The sequence below is a fragment of the Amblyraja radiata genome, chromosome 18 (genome assembly GCF_010909765.2).
Source record: "Amblyraja radiata isolate CabotCenter1 chromosome 18, sAmbRad1.1.pri, whole genome shotgun sequence".
NCBI lineage: Eukaryota > Metazoa > Chordata > Chondrichthyes > Rajiformes > Rajidae > Amblyraja > Amblyraja radiata.
In genome coordinates, this window is record NC_045973.1 from 2,057,657 (window position 1) to 2,079,783 (window position 22,127).

Consider the following 22,127-nt stretch of genomic DNA (forward strand, 5'->3'; position numbering starts at 1 on the left):
CAGACATTTAAAATCAGGATCACATATTGGAACTTCTGAATATTGAGCTAAACCCAGTTATCAGCAACTGAGGATTTGTTGATTTTCATTTGAATGAACTCATTGCTTGTCAGCATTAATTGCAAATAGACAATAGACAATAGACAATAGACAATAGACAATAGGTGCAGGAGTAGGCCATTCGGCCCTTCGAGCCAGCACCACCATTCAATGTGATCATGGCTGATCATCCACAATCAGTACCCCGTTCCTGCCTTCTCCCCATATCCCCTGACGCCGCTATCTTTAAGAGCCCTATCTAGCTCTCTCTTGAAAGTATCCAGAGAACCTGCCTCCATCGCCCTCTGAGGCAGAGAATTCCACAGACTCACCACTCTCTGTGAGAAAAAGTGTTTCCTCGTATCCGTTCTAAATGGCTTACCCCTTATTCTTAAGCTGTGGCCACTGGTTCTGGACTCCCCCAACATCGGGAACATGTTTCCTGCCTCTAGCGTGTCCAAACCCTTAATAATCTTACATGTTTCAATAAGATCCCCTCTCATCCTTCTAAACTCCAGAGTGTACAAGCAAATGATTATGTTTTTTTAATCAAGCATGATGGCATAAATATAACAATTTAAAACCGCCCAATAAAAGTATATTTGTAATGATTGGTCTAATTTGTGTTGTTGCTGTTGAAGGTCACGTTCCATAAGGTTGGGAATAATTTATTTCTCACTTGCTCTATTTCAGTGGCTGAGTTTCTGATGTAGACAAAATTGCTGGAGAAACTCAGCGGGTGCGGCAGCATCTATTAGAGCGAAGGAAATAGGCAACGTTTCGTGCTGAAACCCTTCTTCAGAGTTTCTGATCGTTGATTCATTTCTCTAGGGTTAGACGTATTAGACTGCTGGATATCAGTGTAAAAAATATGGCCCGCTCCAGGTGATTCTGCAGTTGGCCAACATTACAATCTGAGCCTGCCTTTCTGCTGCTCATTGAGACAGCCATCACTGTTCCAGCACTCAATACTGCACGAAGCCCCATAGACTTGTATGTAACTCATTTCCCTTCCCAGGGACCACACAGAATGCTCGACACAGCTGCAAAGCTTACCTGCGTACGAGTAAATGGCCTTTAAAACAAGCTCGGAGATTTATATCTCAGGAATGCATTATAATTAATTTTATATATAATTAGTCAAAATGATTCCTTTTTAATCTATTCATACTCGGTACCTATTAGTTATAACCACATACATTTCTGAGCAAGCCACAAGTCAATGCCATATTAAGCCGGCACAAAGTGAGATACAGCAACTTTGTTCTTAACAATTCAGACGATCAGAACCACATGACTCAGGGAACGAACCCAGGGGACATCTAACTTAACCAATCCATTTTATAATATGTCATTTGCACTTTTTAAAACTTTGTGCTTTAAGGAAATATATAACATTTTAAATTAACCTGTAGTCATTTAAAATCTGCCATGGTGCTTCGATTGTTATTGGCTTCTTGTTAAAAAGAGCTTAATAAAACCCCCCTCTATTATCTGACACCCCTGGTTTTATGGTCTCTCCTGCTTCCTATGCCTAGAGGAACTTTCCGCAATCTAAAATCTCCAAAGAGACAATTCCCTGCCTCCAGCGCGCTCAGTGGGTTGTTAAAGGCGTGAGGATATTCTAGGGACCAGGCTGCCTCTGAACACAATCTCAGGCACACTTGCCTCTCGGCAGAGAGACATTAGCTTTTGACTGATGTCGCCCAGTAATAGGTTTCCTTTCCAATTCACGTGAAGAGGATGAGCAGCGTTTTCCCAGCAACCGTCAGGCTCGTGAATACGACACAACACTCACCTCAGCCGCTGGAATCTTCTACAGACTGTGCCTTTGGTTACACTATTGTGTGTTGGTTTAGTTTAGAGATACAGCACGGAAACAGGCCCTGGGGCCACCAAGTCCACGCTGACCATCGATCACCCCTTCACACTAGTTCTATGTTATCCCACTTTCCCATCCATTTCTTACATATTTGGGACGATTTTACAATTTACCTGCAAATTTGGGATGAGGGAGGAAACCGGAGCACCCGGAGGAAACCCACGCTGTCACAGTGCGAACATGCAAACTCCACACAGACAGTACCCCAGGTCAAGATCGAACCCGTGTCTCTGGCGTTGTGAAGCAGCGGAGCTACCCGCTGCGCCACTGTGCCATCTCCATAGTTACCATGGTCTGAAGAAGGGTCTCGACCCGAAACGTCACCCATTCCTTCTCTTCAGAGAGAACATGCCTGTCCCATTGAGTTACTCCAGCATTTGTGTCTATCTTTGTTACCATAATATTGATTGATTGCATTTTTGATTATTATATATTGTCTGAGTGTGTTTTTTGCGATGACAGGCCAGTTAAGATGCAGCCGGTACATACTGGCTCTTGCTTGCTGCAGCTTAACAGGCCTGTAAGTAGGCCCGTAAACACAATAACACACAGAAAACATATCATCATCAACAATACAATGCATTCACATCTTGGTAACCATAGTAATGCAAAAATTAAAGTCTGTAGGGTAACTGAACTGATCAAAGAAGATAGACAAAAAGCTGGAGAAACTCAGCGGGTGAGGCAGCATCTGTGGAGTGAAGGAATGGGTGACGTTTCAGGTCGAGGCCCTTCTTCTGGCTGGAGAAGTCCAGTCTGATGAAGGTTTAAACCAGCATCAGCAGTTCCTTCCCACACAAAGTTCAGACAGTACTGGTTATCAAAACCATCCCCCCCTCCTTCAGGAAAACCGCTCTCCCTAACCTGGCGTGGTGACGAGATGAAGTTCCTGGAAGAGGGGAAAGTCAGTCAGCCACAGTGTGAATGGCCAACATTCCTTGGCAAGTGAGCTGAAATCAGGGATCCACTGAGGTGATATATAACAAACATTCCATCTGGGATTTGGCTAATTTACCAAGAAAACAAACTGCCTAAAAGTGGAAATGACTTGCCAACAGTATTCATTCCTTGGAGCGTATTATTACCAGCCAACTACAACTATTCTGTGCTCTTGAATTGTATTGATATTCCATTTCTCCCACTCACTTTGTGATGAACATAACCCACAAGTTATTTTTTGCATGCTTTGTGTTGTACACCTCTGTATCTTTTGGCATTTGGATTCCTTCAAGAAGAATATAAGGTAAAGCAGAGGCCACAGTAGAAGGAGCTCTCCAATACTGGGAACAGAACCTCATAGATCAGGGGTGGGGAACCTTGTTCTGCAGAGGGGCCGGGACGCATGTCTGTGAGCGGATGGCGGGCCACATCTATCTATCACGTGTACACATGGATCCCGCCCCGGATGGCAGGCATCAAATCACGTGTTCACAGAAGGTTGACAACATTGCTGGTGAAACTCAGCAGGTGAGGCAGCCTCATGCAATCCTTTCATGTCTCCACCCACTGAGTTTCTCCAGCATTTTTATCTACCTTCGATTTTTCCAGCGCCTGCAGTTCTTTGTTAAACGTGTTCGCAGAAGGTGCGGGGCCGTGTCGGCGTGCTTTGCGCAGGATGCGGTACAGGCAGAGCTCGGCGTTCGGATGATTTCGGGATGCGGGCCGCATTCGGCCCGGGGGCCGTAGGTTGCCGACCTCTGCAATAGAGTCATAGAACGTACAACAGTACAGCATAAGAACAGGCCCTTCGACCCACTATGTCTGTGCCGAGTTAAACTAACCTCCACTGCCTCACCTGTACAGCTGTAGCAAGGACAAGTTCACAAGTTATAAGAGTAGAATTAAGCCATTCGGCCCATCGAGTCTACACCGCCATTCAATCATGGCTGATCTGTGCCTGCTAATCTCATTGTCCTACCTTCTCCCCATAACACCAATTCTAATCAAGAATTGTACATATTCACATCTCAACTTCGAGAATTTTCCATTCACAACTTATCCACTGAAAATGAATAGACTTTCAAAACAGCGACACAGGAATTGTAGGCACAAAGTAAAAGGCACAAAGTGCCGGAGTACCATGTCAGGCAGCATCTATGGAGGGTCGAGTCCTCACTCCAGACTTTCAAAACAACTGCAAGTTATATTGTAAACTTATGATGACATAACCACCACTAACCACCACTGATGCTTCCACAGTCAGACAGGTGGTGAATCTGTGGAATTCTTTGCCACAGACAGTTGTGGAGACAGCCTCCTTGCATCCATTGTACAAGATCATGTTGAGTTTAGTTTAATGTCACGTGTACAAGATCATGCGAGCAAAGTGGTCACTTGTGGGGGATAATTAAGCAACTTCACCTTCAGGCCATCGCTGCCGAGAGGAAGTGAAAGTATGGATGGGCAGGCCAGCAGAGAATAAACATATCTATACTGTTGCCTAAACCTGGTGATTGGTGCAACAAAATGTAAGATCCTACAAGCTATTTATTTCAATTTGCTGCTAAAATCTTACATGACCACATTCCAACCTAAATTACAAGACATGCCCCAAGATATGTTTAAACTCTCTCTATATATATATTATATATTTTAGGACCGAGATGAGAATTTATTTTTCACACAGAGCGTGGTGAATCTGTGGAATTCTCTGCCACAGAAGGTAGTTGAGGCCAGTTCATTGGCTATATTTAAGAGGGAATTAGATGTGGCCCTTGTGGCTAAAGGGATCAGGGGGTATGGAGAGAAGGCAGGTACAGGATTCTGAGTTGGATGATCAGCCATGATCATATTGAATGGCGGTGCAGGCTCGAAGGGCTGAATGGCCTACTCCTGCACCATATATATATGTGTGTGTGCATATATGTGTGTGTGTGTGCGTGTTTGTGTATATATATATGTGTGTGTGTGTGTGTGTGTGTGTGTATATGTGTGTGTGTGTGTGTGTGTGTGTGTGTGTGTGTGTGTGTGTGTGTGTGTGTGTGTGTGTGTGTGTGTGTGTGTGTGTGTGTGTGTGTGTGTATATATTGTTATTATATATAGAATCAAATACACAGGACAAGATGTTAAGAAGTCCCTTGTGCCAATAGGTGGGGAGCATTTCACGACATTCGTTGATTGTTGAGAGTGGTAGACGCTCAACATCTGTGGGGGGGGCGGGGAGTGGATACGTATATCTTGGCCTGGGTAACCTTCAGGACAGTTGGGCACAGGACACATCATCAGTAGTGTACCCTTGCATCACTGGGTGTTTCGGCCTTTTAACACTATACACCCTCCACAAGGGCGGCCCGCTGCAGGATGATCAGCCCTCAGCGCGTGTCCCGTGTCAAACCGTCCCAAAGATTCACCCTGAAATACTTGGGGCCCAGCATGGGTCTTTCCGCTTGAGCCAAATCCACCGGCTGCTTCTTTCAGCCGCCTCTGAGAGTGATCTTATGGTCTTCCGCAGAGCCTGACCGTGGATTCCAAGCTCCTTCAGCAGTCTGATGGTAGATGACGCAACAAATCCTCTGCAGTCCACTTCAACTGGATAGACTTTGGTGTTCCAGCCACGCTGCGTTGCCTCTGCTGCAAGCTCTGCGTAACGCAGCTTCTTACGCTCATAGGCCTCCTCAACAGAGTTCTCCCATGGAACTGTGAGCTCTATGATGTAAGCAGTCTTCTGTGAAGGGGACCAGAACACCAAGTCTGGCCTGAGGTTGGTGGAAGCAATTTCAGGTGGAAAAACTAGTTGTCGGCCGATGTCCGCCAGCATCCTCCAGTCGCGGGCCCTGCATAGGTTTCCTTCTTCTGATCTGGTGGAAGGATGTTTAGATGTTTTCTGTCCTTCTCGGACAAAGGTTGTTGCCCTTAGGGGGGAGGGGGTTGCTTGCTCTCGGAGGCAAGGAGTTGGTCGCACACCGCCTGTTCTCAAGCGCTAGGATTTAGGAGATTGATGGGGGATCTTATAGAAACTTACAAAATTCTTAGGGGGTTGGACAGGCTAGATGCAGGAAAATTGTTCCCGATGTTGGGGAAGTCCAGAACAAGGGGTCACAGTTTAGGGATAATGGGGAAGTCTTTTAGGACCGAGATGAGAAAAAATAAATTTCACACAGAGTGAATCTGTGGAATTCTCTGCCACAGAAGGTAGTTGAGGCCAGTTCATTGGCCATATTTAAGAGGGAGTTAGATGTGGCCCTTGTGGCTAAAGGGATCAGGGGGTATGGTGAGAAGGCATGTACAGGATACTGAGTTGGATGATCAGCCATGATCATATTGAATGGCGGTGCAGGCTCGAAGGGCTGAATGGCCTACTCCTGCACCATATATATATGTGTGTGTGCATATATGTGTGTGTGTGTGCGTGTTTGTGTGTGTGTATATATATATGTGTGTGTGTGTGTGTGTGTGTGTGTATATGTGTGTGTGTGTGTGTGTGTGTGTGTGTGTGTGTGTGTGTGTGTGTGTGTGTGTGTGTGTGTGTATATATTGTTATTATATATATATATATAATAACAATATATATAGATATATATATATATATATATATATATGTTCACAAGCCTGCGCTGAATTTAATTTGAAGCTGGTCTACCCATTTGGATTTTACTATTATTATCTTGTAAGTGCAGATTTCTATCAGGTTCCTCATGGAAACATTACCAATTAAAGTACTTTGTTGAGTTTTAAATGTAGGAAAGTGTTTCCTAAATGCAAAGCTAAAATTGCTCCAGTTTGGTTTGCCAATTGTCGTTCTGGAGCCCGACTGTGAATGAAATTCAAGGCCACTCTATAATTTGCACTGCTCATGACTTATATCAACTTTCACCCAAATTAATGCCACTTCAGGACAAAACCTTCCATTTAGAAAACCCTTACATTTTGTTTTTAAGGACAACTGTGGAATAAAAGAATTTCAAAAAATCACGAAAGGATTAAACATGGAACATCAATGTGCCCATCTAAAAGCCTCTTAAACGCCCTAGAGGTGTCTATAACATTTACCATCCCACTGATGGCCTGGCAACACCTTCAATCTGTACTAAATGGAACTGCTAAGGTCAGCTTGGTTCTACAATTAATTATTAAAATTTACGTCATATGTGATATGGCTGAGTCTTGCATTGGTCAAATGCAGCCTCCTCAGGAGCAAGATATGTGTGTGGTCAGGGTGGTGTGGGTCTTTGATAATATTAGCTGCCTTTATGAGACAGTGCCTCCTGTAGATCCCTTTGATGGTGGGGAGGGCAGCACCCGTGATGGATCAAGAGAGAGTAAAGGAAATCCAGCAATGAGATTTGTGGATGGAATGGTTGATCAGGCCCGTGTGCATCTGAGTGCTGCAACATGATCTTGTCCAAAGATGCTGCTTTAATAATGGCTCACTGCTGGGCAGTTATTGTCCGTCATTGATAGTAGCTCCAACATGGATGAATTGTCAAACACCAGCAAGTTCCAAGACTTCAACTGAATGTTGAACTGTTTCACAAAGGGCTTGAGGGAGTTCCTGAAATGTTTTTTTTGGCATCACTTGGAATACTTTGCTGTAGATCTTCCCGAGTCATGCAACTGACATTCTCCAGGAAAGAGATGGCTGACTACACTCTTACTGCAATGGCCTGTACTTGCTGGAGTTTAGAAGAATGAGGGGGGACCTCATTGAAACATATAGAATAGTGAAAGGCCTGGATAGAGTGGATGTGGAGAGGATGTTTCCACTAGTGGGAGGGTCTAGCACTGGAGGTCACAGCCTCAGAATTAAAGGGCGTTCTTTTAAGGAGATGAAGAGAAATTTATTTAGTCAGAGGGTGGTGAATCTGTGGAATTCTTTGCCACAGACAGTTGTGGAGGCCAAGTCAATGGATATATTTAAGGCAGAGATAGATAGATTCTTGATTAGTACGGGTGTCAGAGGTTATGGGGAGGTCAGGAGAATGGTGCTAGGAGGGAGAGATAGATCAGCCACAATTGAATGGCAGAGTAGACTTGATGGGCCGAATGGCCTAATTCTACTCTCATCACATGACCTTATGATCTTACTAACTACAGAGACAGATTGTTGTACCTATGGAACACGTGAAAATAAGCTGCAAGGTACTAGCTGCTATTGAAGTACTTCCTCGACATAACTGGGACATTTGGAGAAAATCCACAACTAGTCATAGTGTCATAGAGTGATACAGTGTAGAAACAGGCCATTCGGCCCAACTTGCCCACACCAACCAACATGTCCCAGCTACACTAGTCACAGAGTGATACAGTGTAGAAACAGGCCCATTGGCCCAACTTGCCCACACCAACCAACATGTCCCAGCTACACTAGTCAAAGAATGATACAGTGTAGAAACTGGCCCTTCGACCCAACTTGCCCACACCGGCCAACATGTCCCGACTACACTAGTCATAGATGATACAGTGTGGAAACAGGCCCTTCGACCCAACTTGCCCACACCGGTCTACTTGTCCCATCTACACTAGTCCCACCTGCCCGCGTTTGATTCCATCAACAACTGATGGAACTCAATGGGTCAGGCTGAATCTGTGGAAACAGAGGGATATTTCCACATCTGGACCTGACCCATCGCGATGCAGTCAGCTCCTCACACTTAGTTTCTCAAGAATGTTAAAAATGGGATGAGAACAGTTGCCTTGTTCCACATGGGGTTAAAATATCCAGATTTCTTAAAGTAGCAAAACCTGCCTTTCCCACAACTTTATTTGTCTAAACAATTGATTTACAAACAGGAATTTATTCTCCTCTGTAGCGTATAAACACCGGACTGACGCTCTGTTCATTTTGTGAGCTGACATCTGCAACGTTTCAATATCTGACAAATCTAACGCCATTTGAAAAACAAGTTTAATTTACAGTGAAGGTGAAGATTTTTGCTTTGAATGAATGCAGTGATCACGTTGAAATCATTCAAAATACGGCTATAATTCATCCACAACATCACACTGTGGAGACCTCTTCCAAACCTAATAAACAATGAAACAATGTCATAGCAACCGCACTCGTTTTTTTTATTCGATTCAAGATTTACTGCCAAATAAAATGACTGCCATCCTCAGATACATTCTTATTCACAAGAATTTTACTGCCTTCTGCCCATTTGCCAGATCCTTTCACAGAGGAATTGCCTCACCTTGCTACAATATATTTCATCTGTGCCCCGCGAACAAAGCCTTTATTTGGGTTTCCTCTAATCTTTACAATGTTTGCGAGCTTGTGTGAAAAGACCTGGTCAAGGCTCGTTGTCTTACAGGTCTGCTCAGATGCAAACAGTGACACAGGAGACTTTTCTCCCAAGTAGGTGGGTTTTTTTCGGAACGCCTGCGACTCTCCAAATAACTTCCTGTGGAAGTCACAGTTGTATCAACATCCTGCTGTTTTGTGTGTTGTGAAGTATTTAACTGTGGATATGACATTGTGATCCCAGCAGGGATTCTAGAAAGTAACTACTTGGGGACAATTCCCTATTTGGGACAGTGGTTGAGATGCAGATGGACAACTACAAAAATACGTACTGTTACTTCATCTTCAGAAAAATGCACTTTCTTGATCAGTGAATTGTATTGTGAATTTTCCCCATTTATCATTTGTTATGTAGACTGTTCATTCGAACTTTTTTTTTCGTAGGCTGCAAACAGATTTCAGCAATTACTCATGTGGAAAAGTATTATTTCACTCAGATCATAAGAACATTCCAAGCGAATATTTCTGGACACCACACCTCACCACTGAAGGACGATCATTTGAACTCTTTGTGAATTGTTGCAATTCCTTTGTACAAAGCTGTATTTCAAATATCGACCAAAGTAATCAACAACAGGTCGGCAGGGCCTTGCAGCGCCAGAGATCCGGGTTCCATCCTGACCACGGGTGCTGTCGGTGTGGAGTTTGCACGTTCTCCCCGTGACCGAGTGGGTTTTCCCCGGGATCTCCGCACTTCCTCCCACACTCCAAAGCCGTACAGGTTTGTAGGTCCATTGGCTTCGGTACGGATTGTACATTGTTCCCCAGTGTGTAGGATAGTGCTGGTGAATGGGCTGACTGATGTATGGTGGGCCGAAGGGCCTGTTTCCGCACTGGATCTCCAAACTGAAAAAATACCTGTGTGGCTTCACAAGTCTTCTCCAGATTATGCAATTTATAATTTCTTGTAATATTGTTAAAGTTGCTTGGTGCCACAAATCTCCAGCCTCTGCGTGGCCACTCTTGGGTGTTTCCTCAACTCCTGCTTCCCAACAAGACGATCCTTGTCTTCTTTTTGATGACTTCTACCGGGTCTCATTGAAGAGCTGACTGCAGACAGCCCCCATGTGACAGCTGTCTGGGAAATGGAAATCCACCCGTACACGATTCACTCATCACTACCCCAAAAAATTTGAGATCCAGAATAAAATTTGCGTTCGTGATATTTACGTGGAGAAAAAAACATAAATAAATATGCGCTAAATGTATTATTTTAAATTTGCTTTCAATAGACAATAGACAATAGGTGCAGGAGTAGGCCTTTCGGCCCTTCGAGCCAGCACCGCCATTCAATGTGATCATGGCTGATCATCCCCAATCAGTATCCTGTTCCTGCCTTCTCCCCATATCCCGTGACTCCGCTATCTTTAAGAGCCCTATCTAGCTCTCTCTTGAAAGCATCCAGAGAACCGGCCTCCACTGCCCTCTGAGGCAGAGAATTCCACAGACTCACCACTCTCTGTGAGAAAAAGTGTTTCCTCGTCTCCGTTCTAAATGGCTTACTCCTTATTCTTAAACTGTGGCCCTTGATGCCTGATTCCTCAGATGACGAGACTTGACACTACAAATCGTAATACAGACCCTTTTCCAGGACACAACCCCTCCCACGCGCAACCCCCCCCCCCCCTCCCCCCACCGCCACCCACATCATTAGAGCCAAGTAGCCCTGATATTAACAACACTCAGATTTCAAATTGGCTTAATTATTCTTAGCCTTGCAGAAGAAATGATTCCCTGATCACATTCTGTGAGCAGAAAGAAAATGCTTGTGACGAAGGAAGTCATCTGTTAAGTACACCACCTGGTGGGTCAAGTTAGGATGCACATGGCCATCACTGTGGCCATCAACGTATGTGCAGCTCAGGGCAAGACATTGATGTCTGCGTGTGTCAAAGAACCAGCCAATCAACATTTATTGAGTACGATTAGAACGCAGGCTGGGAATAACACAGAATCACACAAACCCACCTCCATTCCACTGATTCCATCTACACCTCACGCTGCCTCGGCAAGGTCAGCAGCATCATCAAGGACGAGTCTCACCCTGGCCACTCCCTCTTCTCCCCTCTCCCATCAGGCAAAAGGTGTGAAAACACACACCTCCAAATTCAGGGGCAGTTTCATCCCGGCTGTTATCAGGCAATTGAATCATCCTACCACAACCAGAGAGCAGTGCTGAACTACTATCTACCTCATTGGTGACCCTTGGACTATCTTTGAGCGAAATATACTGGTTTTATCTTGCGCTAAACATTATTCCCTTTCATGTATCTATACACTGTGAATGGCTTGATTTTAATCATGAAATGTCTTTCCGCTGACTGGTTAACACGCAACAAAAGCTTTTCACTGTACCTTGGTACACGTGACAATAAACTAAACTGAACCTGAACCTGAATCAGAGCAGTGCCAGTGACAATTATCCCGAGAAAACACACAGAGTGCTGGAATAACTCAGCGGGTCAGGCAGCATCTGTGGAGAACATGGAAAGGTGACGTTTCACAGAGTGCTGGAGTAACTCAGCGGGTCAGGCAGCATCTGTGGAGAACATGGATAGGTGACGTTTCACAGAGTGCTGGAGTAACTCAGCGGGTCAGGCAGCATCTGTGGAGAACATGGATGGGTGATGTTTCAGGTCGGGACCCCACCTGTTCATGTTCTCCAGTGATGTTGCCTGACCCGCTGAGTTACTCCAGCACTTTGTGTCTTTTTTTTTGTAAACCGGCATCGGAGGATTCGTTGAGTGTCCACAAATATCCACAGTAGTTTTGAACTCCAAGTGAAATCATTGGAGGGGTGGTCGTAGAGGTGTATCAATTCATGAGGGGAATACATAGGGTGAATGTACTGAGTCTTTTACCCAGAATAGGGGGATGAAGAATCCCAGGACACAAGTTTAAGGTGAGGGGGGGGAAAGATTTAATAGGAACCTGAGGGGCAGCTATTTCAGAGGTGATGGGTGTACAGAATCATCTGCTCGAGGAACAAGAACTACATTTGAAAGAAACTCGGTATGTGTACTATGTTTATAATACCATGTTTACATACCTGTTATGCTGCTTCAAATAATGGCCCTGTCCCACTGTATGAGTTCATTCAAGAGCCCTCCCGAGTTTAAAAAAAAATCAAACTCGTGGTAAGCACGGAGAATGTACGTAGCGGGACGTCAGAGCTCGGGGACGTCTCTTAGCGGCTCGTAACGCTAACGGCAGGTAAGCAGGGGAAGACTCGTGAAGATTTTTCAACATGATAAAAAATATCCACGAGAGCCCCGAGTACCGTAAATCTCCAAACCGAATCAGGACAAACTCGGGGAGAACTCTTAGAATGAACTCGTACAGTGGGACAGGGCTTTAAGAATTACATTGCTCTCTTTTGGAACATATAAAAACACAACACTCCTGATTCTTGACCCCCCCTCTCCCTCTTGACAGTTAACTTGGATAGGAAATGTTTCGAGGGACATGGGTCAAATGCGGCCAGGTGAGACTAATACTCGTGGTGGGAATGGGCATGTTGGGCTGAAGGGTCCATTCCCGCCCTGTACGACTATACTGTACAGCCTACCATCACAGGAGCATTGCCGAGCTGACACAACTACCAGTTCAGCTGGCAATTCACATGTGAACAGGGGAACACAATTGAAAACTTATTTGCAGGAGGGCAAATACATCTGCTGCTCTGGATTATTCAATCCGTAGCTAATGCCAGGACATTAAGCACAAAAGCAATCGGGCTGCAGATGGCCTTATAAATGAACTAGCAAAATGACATTTTTTTAGACCGCAAAATAGCCTAATTGCAAATATTTCCTTTTCCATGCTGCATTCATAGCTTTTGAAAGTTTGCAGGAGGATTAGAGATGTTTTGGGTAAATATAACAATGACTTGGAGCAGAGTGAGTGCATCATACACCCTTGTCCTGTCCTGATCGCCAGACATGATAATGGTGGGAGCAAGCACAACATCTGACAGCATTCTCTACCAATGGAGCTCTAATGAAGTCCCAGGTGAAACAGTGAATTGGAAGGAATCTCTATCAAAGTCCCCTCTTGCCTTTTCAAAACACATCATTAAGGCCCAACCTAAATTACACCATTAGGCTCAAGAATTCTGTCCATGCTGCAAACAAGACAAACGCATGGCAACATAATGCTTAATGTTGTTGATTGTGGCCATTTGCAAACATATTTGTTTCTGGGAATGCAGAACAGCTTTCTGGAGGGCTCTTAAATCATGTCTGTGGACTGTTTTACGTTAGAAACGAATAAGTCTTTCATTTCAATGCATGTCCCAACGTTGGCTCCCTACTCTAGCCCACAGGATTGGCTTAGAGACGGTCAGATCCAAGGACATGGCTGGCTTAGACTCCTCTGACCCAGTCACACAATTGGCTTGAATTTGCCTTGATCCAAGGTCTTGATTGGCTTGGACTGGTCTGACCCAGGATTGGCTGAAGTCTGAAGAAGGGTCTCCACCCGAAACGTTACCCATTTCCTCTCTCCACAGATGCTGCCTGACCCGCTGAGTTACTCCAGCACTCTGTGAAACGTCACCTATCCATGTTCTCCACAGATGCTGCCTGACCCGCTGAGTTACTCCAGCACTCTGTGAAACGTCACCTATCCATGTTCTCCACAGATGCTGCCTGACCCACTGAGTTATGGTGCAGCAGCATCTATGGAGCTAAGGAAATAGGCAACGTTTTGGGCCGAAACCCTTCTGGAAATAGGCAACGTTTCGGGCCGAAACCCTTCTGGGTTTCGGCCCGAAACGTTGCCTATTTCCTTAGCTCCATAGATGCTGCCTGACCCGCTGAGTTACTCCAGCACTCTGTGAAACATCACCTATCCATGTTCTCCACAGATGCTGCCTGACCCGCTGAGTTACTCCAGCATTTTGTGTCTATCCAAGGTGGGCTTGGATCTCTCTAAGCTGGAGACATGCTTGGCTTGGACTGTTGTGATTCAGGGACATTATTAGCTTGGGGCCTGGGATCTGTTGCAACCAGAACCAAGCCTGGAGGGTGAGACAGGGTGGCCACAGGCCCGGTGAGATGCCGAGAGGAAGCACAGTGGTCCTAGAAGCAGGAAGGGTGACCCAGCCCATTGCTGGCCTCCCACTGTAGACATTGTCCACCAGCAGGCCCAGATCAATTACTGTATATTTCAAATGAATCATTTCAGCATCCATCAGAGTGTGCCATTCATTCTTCAGCTATGGGATAACGGCGGAAGAATAAACTCACAGTTAAAGGCAGCCACTTCCAACAAACGACGTGCTAATCAGACATGTTAACACTTGGACTTCATTCACACCTTTATTAGAGTAATATAGTCGTACAGCGCAGAAACATGCTCTTTGCCCCAACACATCCATGTCGAACTTCACGCACATTCCAAGCTAGTCACATTTGGCTCATATCTGTCTGAACCTTTGCTATCCACGCGCCTGTCCAAATGTCTATTAAATGTTGTCATAGTGCCTGTCTCAACTACCTCCACCGGCAGCTCGTTCCATGTGCCCATCATCCTCCGAGTGAAAAAGTTGCCCATCAAATCTTTCCCCTCTCACCTTAAACCAATGTCCATTGGTTCCTGATTCCTCAACTGAAGAATCTATTCAACGTATCTGTTCCACTCATGAATTTATACACCTCGATTAGATCACCCCTGAGCTCCAATGGATAAAGTCCTTGCCTGCCCCACCTCTCTCTGGAGCTTGAGTCCTGGCAGCATCCTCATAAATCTTCTCTGTCCTTCACCAGTTTAATGACATGCTTCTGACTGCCGGGTGGAACAAAACTGAACACAACATCAGTAATACTAAGTCTGAAGAAGGGACTTGACCCGAAACGTCACCAATTCCTTCTCTCCAGAGATGCTGCCTGTCCCACTGAGTTACTCCATCATTTTGTGTCTTTTTGTAATGCTAAGTTAAGCCATCATCTTCTTCTCTAGCTTTTTAATGAGAGAAGTTATTCTCTATATTGGATACAAAGCCAACAGACAATAGACAATAGGTGCAGGAGCAGGCCATTCGGCCCTTCGAGCCAGCACCGCCATTCAATGTGATCATGGCTGATCATCCCCAGATTTAAAAGAATACTCGGACAGTCTGGGTATGTTCTGGATACTTTCTGGTACCTTGTAGGTACTTATTCAGCTTCCAGCAAAGGTTCCCAATAATAAGGAAGGCTGGGTACTTCCACCTGTGCTCACAAAAGGAATAAATAAAATTCAAGGTTGCTGACTCAGCAGCGAAAATGTGTCCATTCCTCTGTGGCCAACAGTACAATATAATTTGCCTTAAGTGTGTATTTGATGTTGTTCCTAATCAACCTTGACACGTTTTACATTATCCGACCACCATTGTCATGAAAGGGTCAGAATTCATTAATAGCCAAAAATAGTATCCAAACGTAAATGATGCTGATTTTTATAGCTAGCTTGGAATTCAAGGCAGTCTTACGAAATAAAGCTTGCTTTCCCAATAAGTTCTTCTACGAATTATAAGAAACATAGAAACAGCTCAATAACCATGTAAGAAAGAACTGCAGATGCTGGTTTAAATCGAAGGTGGCCACAAAGTACTGGAGTAACTTGGCGGGTGAGGCAGCATCGCTGGAGAGAAGGAATGGGCGACGTTTCGGGTCGAGACCCTTCTTCAGACGAGATCCTTCTTCAGCTCAATAAGGATATTTGTGAAAACTTAGACATTAGCAACTGAAGAGCGATTGGAATCATGTATTGTCTTTCTGCTGACTGGTTAGCACGCAACAAATGCTTTTCACTTCAAACGACAGTGATGAAGGGTCCCGACATGAAACGTCGCCTGGCCATTCCCTCCACAGATGCTGCCTGACCCAATGAGTTCCTCCAGCACTTTGTGTTTTGGTCAGAGATAAGATGATGTTCAAGAGGAAATAGGGGAAGACTGGAGTAATGTCTGAGAAGATGCAAAGACAGGCCAAGTGAAGAAAACATCAGGGGGTTCACCTGAACAGAGGCGGGTTCATCTTCCCAACAAAAACCCCTGCAAGTGACTAATGGTGATACTATTAACAAAACTAAATTATGCAAAGTTATTAATGTTACGTAGCAATCTCTGTTTCTCGTTTATTTATGCAGCAATCTGCATTTCACATTTGCTTAAAACTACTGTCTTTCTTCAAACAAAGTCACAGAGTGCTGGAGTAACTCAGCGGGTCAGGCAGCATCTCTGGAGAACATGGATAGGTGATGTTTTGGATATGTTCCATACCATCACCAGCCCATGTCCTCCAGGGATGCTGCCTGACCCACTGAGCTACTCCAGCACCTTGTGTCTATTTTTGCAAACCAGCATCTGGAGTGCCGCCTTGCGTCTACAGTTTTTTCTTTTGATATAAAATCTTCCAGGGATTGTAATAAGGTGCCACCAAGTACTCACTTCATCTCCAGCACCTCCTCCAGCTGTTTTCTCCGCTCCACCCGCAGGTTGGTGAGGTGGGCTTCCCGCTCAGCCAGGGACTGTTGGGTGGAGGTCAGTCGGACCTTGGTGGAATCCAGCTCCTGCCTGGTCCTCTCCAGTGTGGCCATCAGCTCCTCCAACTGTTGGGCAGAAACACAGCGAGACATCAAATAACCTGCCAACCCCACATCCCGAGCCAGTCCTCTGAACCAACAATGCCCTGCTCCTTTAGACACACCATAGAAACAGGCCCTTCCTCATTGAGCAGAGTACACAAGCACTATCCAATGTCTGTGGAATTCTCTGCCTCAGAGGGCGGTGGAGGCCGGTTCTCTGGATGCTTTCAAGAGAGAGCTAGATAGGGCTCTTAAAGATAGCGGAGTCAGGGGATATGGGGAGAAGGCAGGAACGGGGTACTGATTGTGGATGATCAGCCATGATCACATTGAATGGTGGTGCTGGCTCGAAGGGCCGAATGGCCTCTACTCCTGCACCTATTGTCTATCCTACACACTAGGGACAATTTACAATCTTTTTGTTACAAAAGCCAATTAACCTACAAACCTGCACATCTTTATAGTGTGGGAGGAAACCGGAGCACCCGGAGAAAACCCACGCAGTCACAGGGAGAAGGTACAAACTCTGTACTGACAGCACCTGTAGTCAGGGTCGAACCCGGATCTTCAGCACTGTAAATGGCCTGTCCCACTTAGGCGACTCTTTAGGCGACTGCCAGGGACTAGTTTTAATGGGATTCACCTACGACACCTGGCGTCAACCTACGACAGTAAAAACCGTCGCCACTGTCGCCGAAAATATTTCAACATGTTGAGAATTTTGGGGCAGTTGCCTGTGGTCGCCCAACAAATGGCCCAAGTGGGACAGGCCCATGAGGCAGCAACTTAAGCGCTGTGCCACCGTGCCACTCCTTGTTTTGACAGTGGAGCTGGTCTCAACTTGTGTGCAAGTAAGTGAAGCTTTTAATTTTCTTCCACTCGGACTCTGCCGTCCATCGAAAATTACCCAATGATATTAGTCAATAAGAGAACTACAAACTGATGTATAGAGCTGTGATACCACAACGGCATCAGCTCACTTTGACTTCATCCAAGTCTGTGCTACGTACTATCTCTGGTACTCAATCCATCGAAGACGAAGGAGCTGGTCGTTGACTTCAGGAGGAAGAGGAGAGAGGAACCGGCTCCTCTATACATCAAAGGAGACATGGTGGAGAGAGTCACTGGCTTTAAGTTCCTGGGAATAAACATCTCCCAGGACCTTAAGTGGCAAATGAACACCGTCACTCTCGTGAAGAAGTCACATCAGCGGCTGTATTTCCTGAGGTCTCTGCGGAGAGCAAACGTCTCACAGCCGCTGCTGTTGTCCTTCTACCGATGCGCCGTGGAGAGTATCCTCTCCTATGGAATCCTGGTGTGGTTTGCTAGCTGTACTGTGGCTGAGAGGAGGGCGTTGCAGGGAATTATAAAAACTGCGCAGAACATTATAAACACCCAACTGCCCTCCTTGGATGACATATATAGGGCCCGATGCTTGCGCCGGGCCACAAATATCAAGCAGGACACATCCCACCCTGCCAACCACCTTTTTACTCTGCTACCCTCTGGGAGGCGATTCAGGACTCTGAAGGCTCGCACCGGTAGACTAAAGAATAGTTTCTTCCCATGTGCGATAAAAGAGCTAAATTCCAACAGAGAATGCTGGGGAAGCAAAATGTAATTCTAAGAAATGCCGCCAAATTCTTTTAAATTCTTTTAAATTCTTTTAAAACACCTATTTATTTTTACTAATAAGTGTACATATGTGTCAATGTTTGTCGTGTTTGTATTGTTTTTAACCGGAGGAGATGTAATGGAATTTCATTGCACAGTATTGTGCAATGACAATAAACGTATTCATTCATTCATTAAACATAGAAACATAGACAATAGGTGCAGGAGGAGGCCATTTGGCCCTTCGAGCCAGCACCGCCATTCATTGTGATCATGGCTGATCGTCCCCTATCAATAACCCGTGCCTGCCTTCTCCCCATATCCCTTGACTCCACTAGCCCCTAGAGCTCTATCTAACTCTCTCTTAAATCCATCCAGTGACTTGGTCTCCACTGCCCTCTGTGGCAGGGAATTCCATAAATTCATAACTCTCTGGGTGAAAAAGTTTTTTCTCACCTCAGTATTAAATGTCCTCCCCTTTATTCTAAGACTGTGGCCCCTGGTTCTGGACTCGCCCAACTTACCCTTGTTCAGAGAATAAGCCATTTTTCAAGCAGAATTACATGATTTCCTGCTGGTTTTCCTTGATACTATGTGCACCTGTGAACACTTCCTGTTGTCCCTTCATGCTCAAGGTACCATTGCTTGAAGTTAAAAAGCCAGACTGACCCTCCGTGTTTATATAATATTTGAAAATGTGTTCCTTGCCGCCTGACAGACATTAGCTGGTAGAGACAGACTCAGTTCAGATCTTTCCAAGTTGAAATTCTCATACCAGCTCATAAAAAAAAAAACATTTTACTTCAAGGGAGGAAATATTTTGCAAATGGTGAGGATTCGGAGGTTGCATGTTGGGACTTTGCACCCCCAACTAATTCCCCCCTCATGCCGAATACCAGCATAAATGCATGGATGTAAAGCGGGAGAAATGTGAGCGTGAGATGAATCCCGTGACTGCAGCATTGTTTTAAAACAAACTCGCATCAACATCAACACTCATGGTCACCCCTTCACAAGAAACAAATTCCTCTTGCTTAATCAGTTGGATCTTGAATACTTGGGCCAGAGGGAGGAAATTTGCATCAATAATTACTGCACAAAATATTTTGCAGAGTCAGTTTCATTTCTGTTTGTCTCTGGCATATGTACAGAGCATCTATTTTCTATTCATGGGAATTAGGACTACACACATTTACACAATAAAAAGTGCTTTAAGCTTGCTGAAATTTTAAAAGAATGCACATTAAGCAGTGAGTTATTTGGATTATTTTATCCTCCAACATAAAGATATCTGCTGAAACATACAGAAAGCGTGTTTTACTTTTATAGCTGGCCCATATATAGCTGGTCAGGTCTAAAGAAGAGATGATAGACACAAAATGCTGGAGTAACCCAGCGGGACAGGCAGCATCTCTGGAGAGAAGGAATGGGTGACGTTTCGGGTCGTGATTCTTTCTTCAGACTGAGAGTCAGGGGAGGCTGAACCAAAGCGAAATATAAGGTGCTGGTCCTGCTCTGGTCTGAAGAAGGGTCTCGACCAGAAATGTCTCTCATGCCTTCTCTCCAGCGATGCTGCCTGTCCCGCTGAGTTACTCCAGATTTTTTGTGTCTCTTTTCAAGGACAATAGGAGGCTGGATACTACTGGATTTGATTTCGGATTTCGGCTATCAATGGGCTGGAAGGGAGATGTGTTTAAGAAGGAACTGCAGATTCTGGAAAATCTAAGGTAGACAAAAATGCTGGAGAAACTCAGCGGGTGCAGCAGCATCTATGGAGTGAAGGAAATGGGCAACGTTTCGGGCCGAAACCCTTGGGAAATAGGCAACGTTTCGGGCCGAAACCCTTTGGGTTTCGTCCCGAAACGTTGCCTATTTCCTTCGCTCCATAGATGCTGCTGCACCCGCTGAGTTTCTCCAGCACGTTTGTCGACCTTGGAAGGGAGATGTCCCTGATCTTGCGTCTGCCTTTGCTTTGATCTCCATAGGGGACAACACCCTGTCTGGAATAGGTGGTGCCACCAGGTCACTACCAGGTCTAGAACAGAACTGCAGATGCTGGTTTTACACCTAGGATAGACACAAAATGCTGGAGTAACTCAACGGGACAGGCAGCATCTCTGGATAGAAGGAGTATGTGCCGTTTCGGGTTGAGACCCTTCTTCAGTTCTTTGTTTCTATATCAGCAGCTATTGTTCTGTGAGGTGAAATTGCTTGAGCAAGGAAACACACTGTTTGCATCCTGGAGTATTGTGTGCAGTTTTGGTCCCCTAATTTGAGGAAGGACATTCTTGCTATTGAGGGAGTGCAGCGTAGGTTTACAAGGTTAATTCACGGAATAGCGGGAATGTCATATGCTGAGAGAATGGAGCGGCTGGGCTTGTATACTCTGGAATTTAGAAGGATGAGTGGGGATCTTATTGAAATGTATAAGATTGTTAAGGGTTTGGACACGCTAGAGGCAGGAAACATGTTCCTGATGTTGGGGGAGTCCAGAACCAGGGGCCACAGTTTAAGAATAAGGGGTAAGCCATTTAGAACGGAGGCAACATTTTTTCACCCAGAGAGTTGTGAGTCTGTGGGATTCTCTGCATCAGAGGGCGGTGGAGGCCGGTTCTCTGGATACTTTCAAGAGAGAGCTAGATAGGGCTCTTAAAGATAGCGGAGTCAGGGGATATGGGGAGAAGGCAGGAACGGGGTACTGATTGTGGATGATCAGCCATGATCACATTGAATGGCGGTGATGGCTCGAAGGGCCGAATGGCCTACTCCTGCACCTATTGTCTATTGTCATTCATGTGGAATCTTTGGTAATGCAAAGGCCCTAACTTCTTGGCAAAGGCAACTGTTGGAGGTGGAGCGTGGACAATGGTTCAGAATGGAAGGAGGTGTGGGAGGCAGCTTATGTGGTGGGCTAGGGTGGCAGATGTCCACAAATGCTGAGTGCTTTACCAGCGGGTGGAGCTGTGGAAGGGAAGACCTTGGATGTCACCCAGAGCCTAAGGTTGGCCACAGCTCACCGACTGAGCACAGGGACGTTGGAGCCAAGCCCATGTACAACCAAGCCCTGTTACTCTCCGTTAAAGACTAATTCCAAGACAACACATTCCCACCTCACACTCACACAATGTGCTGAAACCCTCGGGGCGGCAAGAGAACTAAACAACCCAAGATGCTGTCTTGGGAATGACAAATTTACACACTCACAAAATAATTTCAGCAGAAAATAGTCCCGAGTCAAACACAGTAATGCAATGTAACACTTCAAAAACAAAATCAAAACCTCTAAACTGCCTACTGTGTGTGTGTGTGTGTGTGTGTGTGTGTGTGTGTGTGTGTGTGTGTGTGTGTGTGTGTGTGTGTGTGTGTGTGTGTGTGTGTGTGTGTGTGTGTGTGTGTACGTGTGTGCATGTGTGTGTGTGCGTGTGTGTGTGTGCGCGCATGTGTGTGTGTCTGTGTGTGTGTGTATGTGTGCATGTGTGTGTGTACATGTGTGTGTGTACATGTGTGCATGTGTGTGTGTACGTGTGTGCATGTGTGTGTGTGCGTGTGTGTGTGCGCGTGTGTGTGTGTCTGTGTGCGTGTGTGTGTCTGTGTGCGTGTGTGTGTGTGTCTGTGTGCGTGTGTGCATGTGTGTGCGTGTGCATGTGTGTGTGTGTGTGTGTGTACATGTGTACATGTGTGTCTTTGTGTGCTTGTGCCTGAGTATCTGTGTGGACACTTCCATTCATATCTCAAGCCTGAGCATCAACGTGGTCTTTAGCCGTTTCCACGGGTAATTCCATT

The 22,127-nt window shown here is 45.4% G+C and overlaps 1 protein-coding gene across 8 annotated transcripts in view; it reads right to left on the reverse strand.

Annotated features, from left to right (window-relative positions):
* Nucleotides 1-22,127, reverse strand: part of erc2 (ELKS/RAB6-interacting/CAST family member 2) — a 569,575-nt gene that overhangs the window by 217,535 nt on the left and 329,913 nt on the right. For all 8 annotated transcript variants that reach the window (XM_033036569.1, XM_033036567.1, XM_033036568.1 and 5 more), the window contains one exon: nucleotides 16,594-16,754. In XM_033036569.1, the coding sequence (XP_032892460.1) occupies nucleotides 16,594-16,754 (161 nt within the window). The remainder of the gene's footprint in view (nucleotides 1-16,593; nucleotides 16,755-22,127) is intronic.